The following is a 21,558-nucleotide window of genomic DNA, read 5'->3' on the forward strand; positions in this document are numbered from 1 at the left end:
TGTTCATCTAAGCCAGTTTCTTTTACAACATGACACAGCAACAGGTTATGTATAATTTATTTTTGTCTAGAGTATTTTGTCATTAAAATCAAAATGTCAACATTTTAAAATCATATACACGCAAGAATGCATTTAAATGTTAGCACAGCTCTTTAAAAATTTATACATATGTACGTTTTTGTTTGTTTTTTTGTTTTTTTTGTACTTGTGGACAGACAAAAGCAAGAAGTGGTCACTCAAGACTGCAAAGAGGTGGGACAAAAAGGAAGACCCAGCCCACCAACTTCTCACAGTAACTAATCCCCACTCCCCAAAGGTTAAGACAGCGATGCAGGCCCCTCCCTGATGGAGGAGCTATGATAGGGTGGAAAAAGAAAATATAAACAAAAGTGCCCCATTCTTCACTCAATACAGAAATTAGAGCAATTAAAGTTTACAGACAAATACTAGCTTGCACATCATCTCAATCCACTTCCTCTCCCCCTCAACCAATCGGCAGGTTCAGTAGTGTGCAGACATTGTGGTTGGAGGGGTGTTTGTGTCTGTCCTTTACATACATTTATTAATAGAAACTATGTTACAGAATTTCCCAAGCATGAATTACAGGCAACCCACTAGCACATCAACTGTACAGATCTTGGCTGAGCCAGCAAATACATTTCTAAATCCCAGGTAGCAAGGTCATCACCAATAGGTAAGAAGCAATATATACAGCTGTCCAATCAGGGTATCACTATGGTACAGAAAAAAAAAAAATCATACTGAAAAAAAAAAACCATAATTCGAGTTTAACAATTTCATTGTGTTTTGGGAGTGGGAGCATGCTGCTTGGTGTTGTATATTACAGAACAGCCCAAATGAACAGAAATCTTCATTTGAGCTGTACTTTGAGAAAAGGAGTGTTGACAGTTGTTTTGTTTTTTTTTTTACATCTGAAAAGTCGAGATGTGGGATTCTGAACATACTGCTGCTCCTGGACCATTTGAGCTACCATTTGTGTTTACATTATTCTCCAGTAAAATGCAATAATTATTCTAAAAGAGTTGATTTACTGAATCAGGGTAAGCCCAGCAGCAGTGTGAAGATCAAGTGCAGCAACACAAGAGTAAAGATTAACAGTAATAATAAGGCAACAGACAATGACAAAGAAAATGCTGGTAAAGACAGAATCTGTTGATATGACCTGGGGGGAGAGTTTTGGGGCCAGACGGATCAGGAGTGGGAAAGCTAGAGCAAAAAAACTGATGTAAATCAGTCTTTCAATCAAAAACTGAAAAGCTGTTTTTTTTTTTTTTTTTTTTTTTTTTTCCTTAGTTAAACTGTCAAAAGAAACTCCCACTAAACATGTAGACGCTCAAACACACACAGACATGCTGGAAAACACCCAGAATTCCATCCTGTGATATCTCACAAGAGACCAAGGAATTACCCACAAGGAATTTGTGGGTAATTCCTGGTTTTCCCTTCTTTTCTGAGCACATTAGTGTTGCCACATCTGGCAAAGGAATTCACTTTGTGACAACCAGCAGAAACAAAATTAAAAAGCCACCAGCAGGGTTGAATCCTGGTTTAAAAAAAAAAAAAAGCTCACTCAGTTACACACACTGATGCACACTTCAGAGCCTCCATCCGTGTGGCTGCATGACACACTACTTCATTGCCTTGACTGCCCGAACCCTCAGAGATGGACCACAAGTGAGATGTCACACCCACATGTATTGATTAAATGCTGGATTGGTAAACCATGCAGGAGTCTGGGAATATAATTTAGATTCTGATTCATATAGAATTGATCAGCGGTGGATGAAATTTAATGCGTTTACATGTGATATATAGCTAAAAAACCAAACATAAAAAAAAAGAGTCAATTTATCATTATTGAATCAACATTACATCTATGTAAAGTGTCAGTAACCCGTGTAATGTGTGGTGGCGTCTACCTTTCTACGACAAGGGGAACTAGACTGGCAAGACGAGCAGAGGGGAGTGAAAGAAGAGAGTTATGGGATGACAACACCGAGTTTAAAGAGGACGAGGGGGAGAGATGTAGTCCACACAGCCCAGCTCAGTCTGGCTCAAGTTGATATCTGTCCCTAGTTCCTTCCCTCCACAGCCCTGCTCTCATGCAGCTCCTGGTGCAGTGAGGGTGGATGAATGTACGGAGGTGGAGGAATGGATGGAGGTGAGCATGTTTGGGGGAGGGCAGGCAGGACAGACAGACACAGAGAGAGGAAGAGAGGGTGAAGCGGGTTTGCTTGGTCATTAGCAACCGCAGCCTTCCCTCTGGGGCTGTGGTTCGCTGGTTAGCCGGCCACCCTGAGGGGCAGAGGGCTTGTGCTGGACCCCTGACTCAGCAGCATTCAGGTCCAGGCTGCCATCTTGGATGTTCTGGTAGATCTTCTTGGCAGCTTCCAGGAAAGCATCCTCCACGTTTTCACCTCTGGACATGAAGCATAAACACAGAAGTGAGGAAGAAGACAAATGGGAATAAAAGAATACAAGCAAATGCTTTTTCTTTTTTTATTGTTCTGTGATCTCTGAAATACTGTAGTTAGACGCAGACTTACGTTTTTGCACTGGCTTCCAGGAACAACAGACCTGCAGAACATGAAACAGACATGATGAGTCAGTCAAACACTGTTCCAAGATCACATACCTCAAATACAAAGTACTCATTCACCCCGTCCCAATTTATATCACTGTTACCTTCCTCATGTCACTTTCTGGTTTCGGCCTCAGCAATATAAACACAAAAGGACGTTCATCTTCACTTGTGTCTCTTGAAAATCAACCACAAGTGTCTAAACATTCTGAAAAGAAAAGGCTAAATCTCCCTTTGAGTCTAAATATTTGAACATTTTGTTGAGATACCAATGATTTTTTTTGTTGAAATCATTTTAGTTTCTCATAATATTAACAACTTAATATTAGGCAGTTGGTTTTAATGTTGTGGCTGATCAGTGTTAAACCGACAATTTCCTCCAGCTAATACCCTTTCCTGTCTTCCCAGCATGCATTGGTGTGTGTCTGGCTCACCATTCTCTTCAGCAAACTGCTTCGCCTCTTCATATGTGACGTCCCTCTGGGCCTCTAAGTCTGCTTTGTTTCCTATAAGAATGATTACCTGACAAAACACACACAGGAAGAGTGAGACAATCTTATAGCCAGAAATTTGCTTCTCAGATGAGGACAGCAAAGACGGTTTAGGAAGGCTGTTCCTAAAGCAGCTGTTAGATATCGATTGAGAGGAATACTGAGAAACTTTATATGAAGACACTAACCAGTGCCCCGAGCTACTAGGAAGTAATTACTGAGGTGATGTAATGGACTTCTTGCTGTGGCAGACAGAGAGAACCTTCTCCAGTGGAACCACTGTAAGCTAACCCTAGAATCACTCTTGTTTATTTCAGAATCCCAAGGAGCCGCACTGTGTTAACAACTAAGACTGAGATGAAAATAAAACTGTAATGGCAATGATGAGATGGGATTATTCCACAGAAATTACAGAGATTAGATTTGTTTTTTTTACTATAATTTTGAGAGAGTCGTTCCTAACAGTCTTAAATGTTTTATTTGTGTCCCATGTCAAACAAAAGATTAAAAAATGACTCAAAAATGTAGACTATTGTGGCTTAAGCCAAAAATGGACAAGAGTGCCACCACATGGTGGTTAAAAGATATTTCAGCAAACCCAGCAATGAGAGACTATTTCAGGCTTAAAGACTGCTGGTTCTTTTCCCTAACTGTGACCTTGTTTACCTATTTACCTATAAAATCAGCAAAAGAAAACAGTCCCAGAAGAGACACATAGAACTTCATTAAAATAGATGGAGAAAAAAAAAAAAAAAAACTAAAAATAAATCTCTTGTTTTACACCAGGAAGACATTTCTTAGGTGAAACCGAAGTGACATGTTGCAGAGTAAGAGCAACGTGATTTAGACCTAATAATATTTAGCAAGAAATGTAATTTTTAAAAAGAAGGAACAGGGCTCTGTGGCTTCAAACAGGCTCAGGGGAAGAGAAACCCAAGAAAACAAAGCAGCGGAAGTGACAGGGTGTATACAGAATGAAACGATCCCAGTCTGTGTACTTACAGTATTGGGGTTGGTAAGGTTTCTAGCATCAGTCAGCCAGCTGCTGAGATGGTTGTACGTGCTTCTCCTGCGAGACATCAATAGGGGAAAGAGGTTACTATGATGACAAGCAAATACAACATTGTGTCTCTCTCGTGCTGACACAACGAACGCTTATCCGTGATTCACATTTTTGCCTATTAGAGCAACAAAGCTGTGGGTAGCAATACTCAGTCATGTAAACAGTTCATTCATTTTTCCAGTTAAGAGGCCCTTACTAGATTTGGGTGTGGTGTGGACAGACATTCCAAAGACTGATCCATGTTTACTCTGTAGACCACTGATACCATCTTACAATTTGGGCAAAGTCAGACATAAGCTGTTAGACAAACTGTTTCTGTTTGTACAGGAGGGAGTCTGTGGGGTTGGATTGCAGTTATCAGATGCTTTAACTTCCTATTAAATACATGCTTGTTTTTTTGTAAAAGGCACTGGATGATCAGCATATACAGGATGATAGTTTGGTGTAAAGTGAGAAACTGTACACCTTAACACACAGTAAGGATCCTGCACCTGGTGATGTCGTAGACCATGAGCGCCCCTGCAGCTCCGCGATAGTAGGAGCGGGTGACGGCCCTGAAGCGCTCCTGTCCCGCTGTGTCCCAAATCTGCAGCTTGATCTTCTGGCCGCTCACCTCGATTATCCTTGTACCAAACTCCACACCAATCGTATGGGGGCAGTCTGCCATGACTGGGGAGAGCAAGTGAGGCCACTGTGAACTCAGTTTGATTTTTGTGCCATTTACAGCACATTTTGTGTTGAGACATGCATTTTTGTGATCATTTGCTATGATTCTTTAAATGCTTTCAAACTATGTAGTTAGTGTGACAGCGATGTTCATTAGGACGTTCAAGTTGAACATATCTCAGCTATAGCTTACAATAATGCTATGATATACATCCAGTTACACATACACACGCACACAACTCACATCTCTATTGTAAGCCAACAGGTGCATCAATAATTAATCACAGTCTTTTGAGATCTTATACTCACAGTTGTCCAAATTGAAAGTAGAGCCAGAATGCAGCAAATTTCTTTAAAAACCTCACTGAAAACCTTTTCTAAATCATGCCTCTATACGGGTGTGTGTGTGCGTGCGTGTGTGTACGCGCAGGATGTGATCATGGACGAGTGAATGAGGAACACAGCATCTGGCTTGTTAATAGTAGCACTAAACAAAACCCAGCTGAATGGTAATGGGATGCTGCAGCTGACTCACACACAGAAGAAGAGTCTCTCACTGTTGAGCTCACACTCGACTTCTATGCCACTGACTTCCGCTGGCATATAAAGAAATCTAAAGCGAATTAGGCACTCCAGTTGAACCTGGCAGCTTTACATACGCTGAGGAACACACACACACACACACACACACACACACACACAGACACACACCAAAAGAAGATGAAATGAGGGCAGCACTTACATTTCTTTTCTGTGAACTGGTGAAGCAAACATGACTTCCCTACCCCCATGTCCCCTGTGAAGAGACAGAAAGACCCAGGTCAACCAAGGAAATAATAATTCTCTATGCAATGCTGCACAGTTGGGCCCATGCACGATGCAGGCCCTGATGATGATACACAAATGTTTACATAAATTATGCAAGACAGGAAAATTTGAATATGTACTGTCCTACTGTGTTTGACAATACTGTATGGTATATTACTATTCTGACAGTAATTTAGAATAATTAAACAATGCTGCTTGCAAACTAATTAAGCAAAAATGTATCAGGGATGGGTAATAAGTAACTAAACAAACCATTTTGACTAGGGTGCCAATATTTTGCGAATGACTATTTTTATTTCCACCTTTTATTCTCACACAAGACAATGATGAGAAACTAAAAAAAAAACATCAAGGCTGAGACATCCACTTTATTTTACAGAGCCAAGACAAACAAAGGAAGCTTAGAAAATTGTATGCAACTTCGACAATCCACATCAAGAGATCCCAAGTTTAAAAAAAACAAAACAATACAAAAGCATTAGCAAAAAGTAAGGGAGCAAGCCACCATCTTTCCAGGCTGCTCTCTAGTACTCATTCACAAATTGAATGTTAGCTTTGAGGCACCATAGTTGACACACCATAGGGATAAATAGTCACAGGCTGTGTGTGTGTGTGTTTACTTAAGTCTGTCTGTAAATACATGCACAAATAAATGCAGACGGGTTTCATTAGAAGTCTCATGTTATTAAGCATGTCAAGTACTATGTTTGTCCAACATTATTCTAAAAGGTAAACGGCATTCAGTATGCTTAGCCAGAATGCAGAGCCTCCACACTGCGGCTTTGCTCACTTACCAATAATGATGTATTTGAAAATGTAGGAATAGTTGTACGGTGCGGTGGCCATTGTGGCTCTGAAAGTGAGAGAGAGGGGGAAAGTTAGGCAGGTTAACCTTACAGCAGGGACCATTTGATGCTTTTCAGGAAATGCAAGGAAGAGTCACCCTTTAATATTGATTTTTTTTTTTTTTTTTAATTAAAAGTTCATTCCTTTATCCTACAATCACTGACTACAGTCTCCTGCAATATTAAAACAACACTGAGCTCATTCATGCTGCATGCTGGGTCACTTAAGATCCACATGAGGACTTGTTTTGGTTTAATTTCCCCACATGAATAAAACAAACGACTTAAAAAAATAAATAAGAGCCATTTACAATACACAAATGCTCACCTAACATATACTGTGCTAGAAAAATCTGAGTATGTGTGAGTGCAACTAAAAATAAAGGAAGTATTATATACACACACTTTAATTTGAAGTGGTCATGTAAGGACCAGTGTTCTAGAAAACCTTAATCCTATCAGAGCATTTGAGCCATAATAATCTGAGGCACAGAGAAGACCAGATCCCTTATCAATGAATGCTAAGGTACAGCAATGTGCAATTACTAAACTAACCTGCCTGACAAAATGGGAGCATGATTAAAATCACAACATGTCTGCCTGTGTCTCATGTTCATAACTTATCTTTTGTACAAGTCTGCACAAATAGCCAAAAAAGAAAGTCAGCATGAATACAGTCTCTTTTGGTTGGTAACTGTGAGATGCTATGACTGCACTTCCCACACACTTCATATTCCTGCTTACATAAATAAATGCAAAAATAAATAACAGTCATGTGCACTCAACAGTTTGGTTTCACAGTAAATCCATAAACTGTAAACACAGCCTTAGTAAAATCTATGCTGATATATGCTACATTACTCAAGAAACAACACAGCAGGGTGCACATTTTAGTATTTTACCTATGTGAGCAATAAAAATGTTTCAAAGACTGCACCTCACTTCACCTTTCACGTTTTGTACCGATGTTCACTCGGCCTGAGAGAAAATTAAATCAAGTTTATTGTGCGTAGTTCATGGGCCCTCAGCGATTACAGCATTCAAGACTGAAATCTCATCAGCCACTGAGGCAAGAAGAGTGACTGGATCTGATCAGCAACATCTGGGATATTTTATAATACTGTCATAATATCTACCTTAATTTACTTCATTTAACTTACCTGTGTTTCCCTTTGGGGATGAATAAAGTTTATCTTATCTTACCTTAATATTAATACAAAGAACACTACCTACAGACCATTATGAGTATAAACAAAAAACATAAAATCCATTGTAATTCATAGGCTCAGTGCTCAAAATAGTCTCGACCCCTATTTGGTACCCAGTGACGTTTCACTGTTCACACTCCACTCACTAGTACATCACCTTACTGTCAAGGGGAGATGCTTTTTATGTGTGGCAGACAGTTTTTCTTATGATCCCTTTCAACATAAAATTAACCACATTGCATCATCAAGGCTGTTTTTTTATATTTGTAACAAAAGTTGCTTTATAAGTACTGTATGTATTGAGATGATGATGTACAGCACAACTGTACAGACCTGTGCAGAGGCAAATAATTCAGGCTTAACAATCAGGCATAACAACTCGGCAGCCAAATGGTTTCCATGGTCCTGGCAAAGATAGGCTCCCTTAAACCAGTTTTTTTCTTCTTTTCTCTGATCTGCAGCTCAGTGAAAACTGTGCTGCCATTCATGCAGTTCCTGGAAAATGAAATCTCAGTGCCACATCAGAGCCCAATGCTGGGGTTATGCTCATACTTCTGTATGTACTGTTCAGTGACCATGCTTGACTGGCTAAGATTAACGTTGACACAACCAGATGAAATGTGGATGGGGTGTGATAAGAAAAGCTTAAAGAGAGACACAATGGAAACAGAGCATGTAAGTAAAAAGAAAATGCCTGGATGAAACAAAAAAAAAAAAAAAAAAAAGTTTGTAATAATAATAATAATAATAATAGACTGGACAGTAAAAGTTTACCACAGCTGCTATGACAAAATATGATGCCTTAACAAAAGCAGAAATAAACAACTTACAGGGCTACCTGAGCAGGCTGTGACTCTATTTTTCTTGGTGGCCTCAGAAATCCCTGGCTCATATTTGCAGTCCTCAACGAACTGCAACTTGATCTGACATTTAATAATCACTCAGACTAACAGCAACCAGCTAATACAAGTTATATGAAGCGTGTATGATCTTGCTACACACATCATTATATACCGAGTACTTACCTTATAACTACTTTGTTAAAAATATAGTTCCCTTTAGATTTGCTATTCACTTGCTTTATACTACAGAATTACTTGTGCTGACTACTTGCATAATTTACTTTTTCCGATCCCTCAGCATATTAATCACAGCATGTGATACGATGGAGAAAGCAAATGATATTGCACTGACCAGGTCCTACACACTGATCTAGCTCTCAAAGGTTCAAAGTGACTGGGTTACAAACAATTAAACTACTAGTACCCTTCAAACTCCAAAAGTGCCTTTTTCTAGGCTGCCTCCTTTCACATGCTGTTAGTGTGCCATCTCTATCCTCAGTGTGATGGGTTGTTTTTTTTTTAGTGATCTGGAGGATTAACTGTTACAGAAGGTATCACAAAATGCGATTCAGTTGCAATACTCAACCTCTTTTGTGCTCATTATGTGGAAATACACCCCAAGGAGAAGGTGAGTCAAGACCATGTGACTACACTGCAGCCTCAGCACTTTTCTGTTACTCCCCAACTAACTCGATCTCTCTTCAGAGAAACACTGTGAAAGCATTTCCTCCTCTGAACAGCCACTTCCCTTTAGAGTCAAGGATGCATGACATATGTATGATATCAGACCTGGGTTATCAAGAAAATCATAACACATATATAGTCACAGTGCCTCCATGATGTTCAGGCCTACTATTCAAATCATGTGACTCCTCTCAAGCCCTAAAAACAACATGAGATCATCATTTACAGACACAAACACAGCATATTATTACAATGCAAAACAAATGCATTTATAAAGGTTTGTAACATTTATATATGATGAATTAAAGTCAATATAAAGGAACTAAAGGCAACATATATTTTTTCAGCTCAAGCCTGAAACTACACACAGAGGACTGGCACATGAAAGAAAAATGATGCAGCACTTTATGGTGGATACAGACAGATCTATCCAAACCGGCAGCACTTTAAACACAGAAAGGCTCTACTCTGCAGCCAGCTTCTCTTTTTATATGATTCACATCTGTTGTTTGAAATAGTCACCTAAACGCCACAGAAGAGGCTAGCACTCCTAGCTAAGGACTTAGCATCGGACCTTACGTACAACAATGCACTAGAGTGGGTATGACCACCACCTCTATACATGAAACCCGAAATAAAAGAGACAGCCAGCACGCTGTAGGTGTGACACAAACAATGCGAACAAACCCGAGGGGATCGCCTCATGTTGACTCTTCAAACTGACGCTGTGACATTATGCCTGCTCACCGCTAGCTTAGCTCAACAACCGGTGCGTTAACATTCAGCGCTGTTTTTGGTTGATTCCCTGCATTTAGTTGACACACAAAACATGGCAGCGTGACTAAGAAGGAGAAGAAATCAATCATGACATTTACTCGGTTGGCTAGCTCGATAATTGTGTGTGTTAAAATGACACGGCCCCAAACTGGCTGTTTTGACAGCTCTGTTTGCGTTAGCTTACCGATACCAATAGATGCATCTAGTTAGCTAACGTTAGCTAACTAACGCTACACAACAAATCACATAAAAGACACGTTGTTAAATCGATTGCCCCCTCACAGTCCACAGACAACTGGATCAATATGACTTAACTAATAAGTATGACTAGGTTAGGAAACTAACCTCAGCATCATTTCACAAAAGCCACCACAACGTTACAACACACTAACGGTAGCTAGCGACAGCTTAGCGTGCTAGTTTGTCAGCTAGCGTTAGCTGCGAGGACTGGATTGTTATAAATACTTGTCAGCTCATATTTTCTCAGTGCCCAGAAAGTCCTTTCGCGACTAATCTACTATTAAGACAGTTTGATATTAAGATCTATTACTCTTGGAAGTAAACAACAGACACCAACCCAGTATTAGCCAGTATTGTTGGCTAGCTTTCCAATTAGCAGACTTCTTGCAAACACAGACTGTAGCTGAGCTGTTTCATAATTTAAGTTAACATTCATAGTGACTAATAAACGCAAAGAGTGACGCCTGTTCTCCGTCCTCACCAGAAACGAAGCCCTTAGAGCCCGGTGATCTTGGTGTGTTCAGTGAGAGGTATGCAGGTTATCCTGGCTCAAGTATGATCTGTCCACCAAGATGGCTGTTCACGGCACAGGGTTTCCTCCGCTCTATACAATGGGCTTGCGGGACAAAGAGCATCGTATGCGGCGATTTGTGGTGTGTGCAAAGGCTGCCTCACCTGCTCAGGTGTGTTCATGCAATACTGCATTCGCAAACCACTTAATACTATTTAAATGGCTTGTCTGATTATTACTGAAGTTAAATTCTGAGATACAAGACTGTCTATTGAGTAGGTTACACCTGGTCTAGATTCTGATTACCTTTATAAGACCTTAGTAAAAATATAAATCAGACTAATTCTGAAATGTGGGTTTTAGCCTATTAGGCCATAAAATCGGGAAATAGCCTTTGTCTTCAAAAAAAAAAAAACTACTATAATATTGTAAAACAGAACTAATGCTCTAGCAGTACGTTTTATGTATTTGGCATATATATACATTATCTATTGTACACATATTAGTACAGACCCATAGCCTACATAACATGTTAACATACATAACAGGTTTGTATTGTAATATACAAAACATAAAATGTATTTAGGTGGTATTAACCTAGTAAAGATCCTGTATGAAAATGATCACAATAAAGTAGGTCTAATCAAAAGAGCCTATAATTATCAGTTATATGACAATGCCATCACAGATTGTTATAGTTGTTCTACTTATTTTTTATTCCCTTTTGTGTAAAATTTCTAATCCTTTCTACTTGATTTGTTCCATGTGAGCTTTATATAATTTAAAATGTACATAAACACTGTTCCAATTAGCCTACGTAGCGTGTATATTAGGATGTTCTATAATATTAATTCACATGAAATCATATGGATCATGGGTCATTTTAGGTTTCTATGATCTGGTATGGTACATGATATTCAAGGTATATCATTAAATTAAAAGCTTAAGAGAATTGTCAGATTTCAAAGTATTTTTCTTTTGAAAAATATGAAAGGTTTTATTACAGTTATTCACTACATTTCATGCTTTCATTGTACAACATTTCTTACAATCATACATAAAAGAATCGCATGCAGTGTGCTTTTTCAAGCTGTGCATGGAAATTTGGACAGCAAAGTAAGGTAATATTCCATGTTGCAAAGAAAACGGCCTGTCATTTTAAAAGAATACACTGCACACAAACATTCAAGCTTGACAAAGACACTCAACTGCTTAACAAAGAAACGAGAGTTGTGTGTTACGGTATAAGTGGATCTAATTCTTTACATATAAGTGAATCAGAGTGTTTCTGCATTGCTCATATGAAGTGTCTTTAAGAGATTCATCAACTGAGATATGAGACTAATCAACATAATCTGTTCATTGCAAATGTCCCATAACGTCCCATACTTCAAGCTACATTTGAGTAAGTGGATGTGTACAATAAATTAACAAGTGACTGAAAGCTGCTTCCTCATTATTTTTAATCAAACATATTCCGAGGGTTATTTTGCCCTCGTTCTCACTGCTCTCACGAGCAGCTAAGAGAAAAGCTAATACAAAATGCTTCTTGCATTAGTCCAGTGGTGGGTCTCCCAAACGACTTCACATCACAACTGCATCCTCAGAAACAAGAAACTGAACAATGCACAGATGTAGTGGAGTGTCCATGGATTCCAGGAGGGGGCGCTGTTACACAAGTCTGAGTCACAGCAGTGGATGCGTACCCCTGGAAGCTCTTGTTGCTGGCAGTGTCTGGATGTGGCACAACCGCTGGTCAGGACAATCCCCAGGGCCGCTGGTCAGGACAGAAAGGGAAGACTGTCAGTCAGAGAAGACTGACATGCTGGTGTTTGCCTCAGCAAGAAAAAAAGCATAAGTAAGCACCAAATACTGCAAGTGTGTAATGAGGAAGACATTGAGAGGTCTTAAAGGCACACTCTACAGGCTGTATCTTCACAGCTGAGAAACCAAGCTTTCAGCAAATAGCACATTTTGTACTTTTACATGCAGAAAATAGCCCTACGAAAGCATGGTCATAAAGCTGTATGATTTTATGAGGACCATGTTTAAAATCTGTAGCTGCTATTTTCATACTGAAAATAAACACACTTGATTAGGATCTAAAGATAAAAAAAAAATCTATCAATTATAATCCACATGACAAATAACAACCTGTTAGCAGTTGGATGAAACATCTGCCTATGTAGACATCTGTGTTTTTGACATTTAAATTATAACCACAGACCTTTGATAATTTGCATTTGTAGGGTCACATGAAGCTTAACAGACTTACTGGCCACAGATTACTACTAATACACTGCTTCAAGATTTTCACAATGTGTCAGTCATACTGTGTCAGATGGACTGTTGTCAGCTTTTGTCTGAGCTTGTCATTCCTCTAAGCAAATGGGAAGAGGTGCCTCATCAGCCCTCTTAGCACAAACTATTCCTTTAGACGTCAAGCAAAAGGAACAGCTGGATTGTCCACGCTTCTTTGGATATCAGCAGAACTACTCATCTGACCATCACCATCCTGTCATGAGTTTCCACATCCTCCATTTGACTTAACATCAAACAATGAGTGACCTATAATTTACTCAGCAAAGCACACCAAAGTTGGGTTACGTAACTACACTCGGTGTGCAGTGCAACAGAATCTTCATATCAACGGACAGAGAACATTTGCATGAAAGTATGATTAAAAATGATTATGCCAATGTCCAGTGACATGCCAGAGAAAATTCATCATTATAATAATCTGCTAACCCATAAATATTCTCCCAGTATCACATACGGTTGCATTAGCTCACTGAGTTAGAAGGTATAGAGAAGAAGAGAGTTGATGAGAGGTTTATTCATGGAGGTTTACTCACTGCTCTCTGTCTTAATGCAGAAGCGGTGTTTGAAGCCCTTGTGTGAGTGCGTGCAGGTGATGACTTCTGGGTTGGAGCAGCCCACATCCACATACCTCTGACCCTGGATGATGTTGCAGCCATAGCACTGCAGCCCCTGGACTATAGGGGACACACAAAATAGAATATAACTACTTGTTAGGGTGGAACATCACTAATATGCAATGAAGTTAATGTCCTTAACACAATGGGAAGACTTAACAGCATCACATGTGAGCCTTATAAACATATATTCTGTACCTGTCGATTCACTGTAGGATAGAATCTATATATTGTGGCCCCTGGGAGCCTATTAAAACTGACTGTTGCTGCTGAGAGGCATCCAACCTAACATGAGCCACCTTTGTAGCAATGTTGGTGTGTTGCTATGTTAGATTTAAAGTATTAAGTATCTATGGCTCTAAAATTAACACCAAAAGCATCTGCAGTGACTCATGTTTGAATTTAAATGATCTTCCTAACAACCAGAAAAGTACTTAAATTGCAGCAACATAGAACTTCTTCTTCTTAAAGCTACATAGCACAAAAAGGAGTTGATTCAAGCAGTTTTGTAGAAAACATTATCCTTCTCTTCTCTTTTCTCTTCTCTTCTCTTCTCCTCTTCTCTTCTCTTTTCTCTTCTCTTCTCTTCTCTTTTCTCTTCTCTTCTCTTCTCTTCTCTTCTCTTCTCTCCTCTCCTCTCCTCTCCTCTCCTCTCCTCTCCTCTCCTCTCCTCTCCTCTTTTTGTTTACTGTCTTTCTCTCCGGATGCCTAAAAATGACTCAGTTAACCTGATCATTTGCCAAAACATGTCCAGTCCCTGCACTGCTAAGAGAGGAGCTGGCACACGTTTGATTACAATGAGACTTGGAAGCATATCTTTACATAAATAAAGACATCTTTAGTCATCTCTTCTCTCTTCCTCCAAATGTCTAACTCTCTCATCAAATCTCAAGAAAGTAAGGCTTAGTCTAAACAGAATGCAAACAGCACAGAAATCCACCAGAGCTTAAAGGGATTGTCTATGAATTCAGAGCTCTCACACACCTATGCCTAACCTCTAAAATCCCACACACACAAGATGGAAGATCAGCTGTGACTGAAACCAATCCTCTCTCTTTATCTGTGTAGCCCTGTGGACTCAGCATGAGGGCAGAGAGCGGATGCAAGCCTCTCACTACCTATGCTCTGCTAAATAGCCCACCAAAATCTCTGATGGAGCTTTCAGGAGCAAACTAATCCCAGGCAAATGCTCTTACAAAAATCACTTTAGAAATCTGCTGGAATCAATGTAAAGCCTCACAGGGACAGAGAGCACATGCCAGCCTTCAGGGGTTGTGCCACATTTCCCTGTTGGTGATACACCATGCAGTGAAAGCTCCAATAAATACTGGAATATTTCAATACAGCTGCGTAATGGTAGTTGAAATAAAAAGCATTTGCATCTGGCAGACAACCTGTTCTAACAATTCACTGTGATGCGATGTTGCCACACCAATCTCATGAAACATTGAAAAGCTGCCCGGTGGGAACATTTGTCAACATAATGAGGACATGTTGGAAAGCTCCCATGGTACAATGTAATCTTTTATGAATATACACCAGGTCTTCTCCGAGTATGCATTGCAAATGCTAATTAACTTTGAATATATCAAAATCTATTGTGATCTAAACATGCTTAACATGCAAATATACCAATTTTATTGTAAATGTAAGCTGCATTTCAACAGGATTAAATGATATTTGTAAAAACATATGCATCATTGCATCATATGCATTACACATTTTTATTACAAACATTTTAAGAATGAAAAAGTATTACCATACAAACATTTGGATTTAATTAATAAATAAAATATATTGTTACATTAAAAAAATGTAGTAGTACTTAAATCATAGTTATGCTCACACTGGGCTTTTAAGGCACCTGAAAGCAAAATGATCACTTTAATGAGGAATGATAATACATAACAGGTAGTAAATATTTTATAATTAGGGTATTAAGATCAGTTTTGTCTAGTGAGGTTTTGTTTGATGGTTATTGAAGCATTACTACAATCATCATTACCTTTTTAAAATTTCCATTTCACAGTGGATGGATTGTCTAATATGACTATAATATGTTTTTCCCTATAATTTACTTAATAAATAACATATTTAATAGTTGTAAACATAAATAATATTATTATATGACCTGATAGAAGTCAAAATGCATGACTGTTTTATCTAGCTATTTGTTATCTGTTTGTTGATTACTTGATGTTGCCTTACTGATAAATGGCTTATTATTAATCTGCACTAGAGTTCACCTCACCCTCCTGTTTGGCATTGGAATCAGAGTTGATCTGATTCAGACTCCACACTGAGAAATGGATCAAGCAAAGCAACATAATCCCAATTTCTTCTTATTTAGTCAAAACAAAGGTTACAGCCAAGCAGAGTCAGGTCAATTGTTATTGCTCAGTGGGGAAATTTAGCTTTTCGCTTATGGATATTCCCTATTGTTAGGTGGCATAGATTTGAACTCCCAGCTGAATTACATACAGAACAAAGGGAAATTTATTGGAGTGACCTTTCAACATGGTTGCTCATTATATGAATATGGGCTGTTCTTTTGATTTTGCCCTAGAACATTCAGAACATTCACAAGTCTATTTTTTGTAATTGTATTGTTCTGTTATTTTTATATTTTGCATGTTTTACTGCGGTATATATTACCTGTAGGACTCTATTAATGATTACTTTGCCTATAAAAGGCAAAGATTATCTAACATCATCAGTGCACAGGACTCCTTTTTTTGGAAATGTGAAATGCATGAAACACATGTGCACTCACAAGCATACACACACACACACACACACACACACACACACACACACACACACACACACACACACACACACACACACACACATCCTATGTCAGAAATGCCTCTATGCACTACAACATTTTCCATGCATTTCAATTCCGAACTACATCCCACTCACCTTTTGTCAAAAAGAGTGCCCAAACCAAGACAAATCCAAGCCCATATACCGGCCAGGTATTTAAAGTCATGGATGCAGTACAGCAGTGATGGTAAGTGGTTGGTGCTGGAGGAGCGAGAGCCAGAGGTTTCCTCCGCTCTCATCTAATGGTCCACCAAAACAGACAGAAAAAATTTAGCAGAGATGCCACTTTCCAAAGCCCGAACAGCCCGACTGTCTCTCTGCTCTCCAGCCTGAGCGAAGCTCGTGCAGTGTTTGAATGAACTGCCAGTGAGAGTCCAGTGAGAGAGAGAGAGCCAACCATCCAGGCAGCCAGTCAGCTCAGCATCTATCAGAGTTGAGGGAGGAAGAAAAATGCGCGAATCAACTAAACAAATGAATGTCTTCCTCAATGGTCTCCTTACATCCTGAAAAGGAAAAGCTGGTGGAACTAGAGGGTTTAATTACAAAAAGTGGAAAAAATCCTCATGTCACCTCTTGAAAAAAAGGAAAGAACAACCTTCTCTCATGACAGAGATAAAAACAATCAGTGCAGCAGTCAGCGTGGTCCTTTTCCAGTTGGGGCAAACGCATCAATCAAGATTAATTCTTGATTGATAATCCATTGCTTCTAATAATAGCCCTATCACAATGTGTTAAAAGCCCCAGCAGTAAATGGAATGGCAAACAAGGGGGCCAGGTTGGTGAGTATGTGAGTGTGTATATGTGTGTGGGTCTTAGAGAGGGAGCAATGCCAAAGGACAAATAAACACACACACACATACTTCTCCAGGTTATCTGTGCTCAGTGTATCACTGAGCTCGCACACTGGGGAGAAAATTCTATCTAATCAAGAATTAAAGAGTAAATCCTTTCTTAGAGTCTGTAATGCCACAGGATAAGGCAGGCTTTGCAGTAAGCCCTCATTCCCTCCCTACCCAAAGCAACATATGGTCCAGCCTAATAGATGGCTGCCAATGATCGCTGTCATATTAAGACATATTTACAGGGGCACGTGCAGACATTTCCACATATGTTTTGATTACACTGGAATGCAGATAAGCTATTTATTCCTTAATGCTATAACCTAATCGTGTCCTGCAGTTCATCTTTGTTGTTACGTTTCTACTCACATGTACATGTGGTTCTTTTTATTTGTAAGTGTGTACAGCTGTGTGTGTTTTGTGTGTGTGTGTGTGTGTGTGTGTGTGTGTGTGTGCACTCTTATTCATGAGTCACTGTGTGAGAGAAACAGAGCAAGAAAGAAGGAATGTCAGCCGTATGCGCTATCATTGTAAAGCATATGGTAGGTAGGAAGGGTAATGTGGACAGCTGTGTGTTTATGCATGAAGGAAACAAGGACTGAGCAATAAAAGCCTTTAAAGTTTTGTTTTAATTGTGTACGTGTGCAAATGGTAACGTTAAGGGACTAATTTGATATTTGGTGAAACAGGCATATTTGTTTTCTTGTCAATAGTTAGAAAAGATTGGTACCACTCTCATGTCTATTAAATGTGAAAGTCAAGTCAGGTAAGGGTTACAGTAGCTCAGCACAAACATTCACCTACCAGCACCACTTAACATGTTATATCTCATTTAGTTTAGTCTGTTCAAAAACCAGACTCTAGCTGTTTCCCATTCTTTGTGCTAAGCTAAGCTAAGCTAACTGGCTGCTGGCCATAGCTTCACATTTACCATACAGTCATGAGAGTGGTATGAATCAGCTTAAAATGTCCAGCTTCTTGCTTTTTGCATCTCCGTTCCACAATAAAAGCCTTATTTTATGTGTTGTGCTAATTCTGAAAATAACATTACATTGCAACCACACACATTCACCTACAGACAGCAACATCCTGAGATTCCCAATTGTGTGGATAATGGTGATGAATCTATAATGTGAAATTTTCATATTTCATCAACAGAAGTGGACTCATTTGCACGAAGCATAAAAGAGCAGTTTTTTATAACCGCCCCAGTCCTGATGTGCAAGTTTTCATTCAACCTTTTCCCTCTTTCAACATTTTACAGCTCTTATTCATTTTAATTCTGCTGAGCTGCTTGAGTCTTTGAATGATAAAGCCATAATAGAGGTAGTGAGAGAAGGATGGCTGTGGAGGGTGAGGAGGTGGTCGACAGTACTACGATGATGAAAGGGAGTCTTTCCCAAACTGTTCCTGACTTATCTCATGACACACAATAGCTGCTTTAAATACCCCTAAAGTCCGCTGTGGTGGCTGTTTGGACTGACAGTGACAAGAATAGGGAAGGCTACAGGGCTTTAAATCTTTGATGAAATTGCAATTAAGACACCAGAAGAAGAAATGAGCCCGAGGCTGTGCAAGCAACAACCAAAACGAAAAACAACGAGGATATAAGGAGAAATTACATGAAAAGTTCATTCTGCTCTGTGGGCTTTAATTCTGGGCATCTGTCATTGCATATAACCCTTCGCTAAAAGTGTAGAGGAGATGAAACTGAAAATGGCCAGTGTGTTTTGTGCATTAACTACAGTCCAGTGACTTCTCCGCAGTGTTAATGAGCAGTAATCCAGCATTGTTTGACTGCAATACTCTGCTACATGAAAAGCTATTCTGCAGGCTATGTGCAGCTAAATTAAAAACTTCAGAAACTACATGGAGAGCAGAGAGGTTTGAGAGTGCACTTTAGGGGACTTTGATTGCCCCACCAATTTGGTAGGTTGGAGAAATCCTCAGGGGTCTCTTTCGCTTCCCTTTAGGGACAGTTTTTGTGCTTTTGTCACATGTCCCCATGATTATAGCCTTAGTGCTGGCACAAGCACCAAGCTTAACTGCTGGAGTCTTGAAGGGAAACTGCCTTTTAGCACCCAAAATATCAAGTAATTGAAAGTTTGACCGGATGCATGTGCCTCTGCAGTTTTACACTAAAGGGAGTGCAAAGCCGGATTCTCCTTATACAGCAAAGGAGACGTCTCAGCAAAAGGCTTAACTTCAGCTGTGGAAATGTAAGCACTTCTGAATTTTTCTTCATGGTCCTTTAAATTGTGGTTCCCAGCATTTTTCTATATGACCTACATGCATTCACATTTCATTGTGCTGATCTATTAATTTACAAAATATTTAAAGAGGAAAGCGAGGAAAAAGCATATTTATTCAGAAAATGTTTTTCTTTACGGCAATAACATTACATACAGATTTTGTTATTGATGCATTACCTGTTTGTGTCCAATCAGTTTTGCAGTAATAAAATTGATCTTACTGATACATCCTACTGATGAGGACTACAAATGATTATGGACTACAATTCAGCCATTGGTCTAGTGAAACCACCTACCTACTGACCTATTAAACTACAGTGTTTATCATGGCCATGGAGGAATAGAATGTAATTATAAGTCTTCTCAAACATGTAAGCACTGTCTCTTCCATTGCATCTTAAGTTGCACGGTCAATCAGTGATTGGGTATTTTCCACATCGTTGGTCTGTCTCTGTGCCCAGGACCTGGGGGTAAAGCCTGGGACCACCCTCACCATATGCTGCTGTCACTGGGGGTGGCACTGTCTTGTTCACAGTGCCATGCCAGCCCAGTGATCCCAAGACCAGACTGTGACCTTCTCTTTAACTGCCCCAGGTCCTGCTTTCTTCCTCACTACGTTATTCACAATTGCATGACATGTATGGATTTGATCAAGAGGCATATTGTGCAGCAAGTGTTGGTAGCAACTAATTATATAAGGCTTGGAATTATTACACAGCCTCACTAATAACAAAGGATTGAAAATCTGTTTCTCATATTTTTGAAAATCCCCAAACAAGTCAGAGTTTCACAGTTTCAGCGTCAAAATAAATTTTAAATTTCACACTTCGGATATAATCATTTATTGGGATGTGATCAGATTTCTCTGAGATTAATTTGCCCCTTAGATGTACGCGGTCTGGCATGGAAAATCAAGACTTCATTTGAAAGCTTGATGGAGGGACATGCCTGCCTGATATGCAGCAGCACATCACTCTCAATACTAATTGGATGTTTGGACTATTTTTAAAAGGTCCGCTAAACCCATGGCCAGCATTTTAAAGGAGTTGTTGAGTTATTTAACTGCTACCCCCATTTAATGGCTTAGCTTGACACAAACCACCTCAATAATCTCTTAATTTAAACGTTCCCTTCAATCTGAAAGGCTTAGAGGCAGCATCTGCTACAAACACACACATCTTTATGAAAATCCAACCTGAAACACATTGACATCTGTTTCCCTAATGACTTTCATTCAGTGCCCATTTAGTCACTAACAGCTTGGTGAAGCAGCGTATTTGTGTACTATCTAAAACCATGTCATCACTGACACAACTTAAAATACAGATTTTTGAAAGGTCACATACTCTGATGTAAGTCCCCTATAGCCCAGGATGCAGCTTAGGCTGGCCTACATTAAGTCCTCATTATTCTATTTATGTTTCTCATTTATAGATCTCATCTTTACACTCACATCAATGACAGGCCTGTCAGGGGATTTGTTGTTCTCAGAAAAACCAAAACATGCTACTCTTCTTTCATGTGCAGTCTATGAAACGCATCATCTGAAATATTTAAAAGCTCTGGCTCGTACGTAACAAGGAACATTAGAAACTAAACTGCCTGTGACACATCATGTGGAGATGAGGAATCTCCACATTATGTTTTCAATGTGAGGGGCTTGAGACAGTAGGGAAAACTGAGAATTAAGGAACTGCCTTGGGGGATGACCTGAGAGTACGCTGATGCCAACCCACCCTGTTTTTTGAATGCCAAGTTAAAAGAACCACAACCTTCCTGTGCCTGCCAGCCTTATATCTTAATCCCCTCAGGCTTTTTCATTTAAATCACCTTTAAGGACAAAAGTGGAGCTTGTAGGTGGCTTGCTGTACCTTTGCTTGTATGTAAATGCTGCATCCCCCTCAGCTCCCTGAACAGATCTGGCTCAAGGCCACCACAGCCTGGC

General features: G+C 39.5%; 1 protein-coding gene across 2 annotated transcripts; it reads right to left on the reverse strand.

Annotated features, from left to right (window-relative positions):
* Positions 1-40: 40 nt before the first annotated feature.
* rab14l (RAB14, member RAS oncogene family, like) lies at positions 41-10,866 on the reverse strand. Of its 2 annotated transcripts, none has more exons than XM_026298191.2 (8): positions 10,728-10,866; positions 6,445-6,503; positions 5,565-5,618; positions 4,648-4,825; positions 4,096-4,162; positions 3,037-3,124; positions 2,568-2,598; positions 41-2,440 (listed from the first exon to the last, which is right to left on the reverse strand). In XM_026298191.2, the coding sequence occupies exons 2-8, from the start codon at positions 6,494-6,496 to the stop codon at positions 2,263-2,265; spliced, it is 648 nt and encodes a 215-aa protein (XP_026153976.1). In that variant the 5' UTR covers positions 6,497-6,503; positions 10,728-10,866; the 3' UTR covers positions 41-2,262. The 2 variants fall into 2 exon arrangements, with proteins under 2 accessions (XP_026153976.1, XP_026153977.1); XM_026298192.2 differs by lacking the exon at positions 10,728-10,866 and adding an exon at positions 10,584-10,621.
* Positions 10,867-21,558: the final 10,692 nt, after the last annotated feature.

Source organism: Mastacembelus armatus, chromosome 12, assembly GCF_900324485.2.
Source record: "Mastacembelus armatus chromosome 12, fMasArm1.2, whole genome shotgun sequence".
NCBI lineage: Eukaryota > Metazoa > Chordata > Actinopteri > Synbranchiformes > Mastacembelidae > Mastacembelus > Mastacembelus armatus.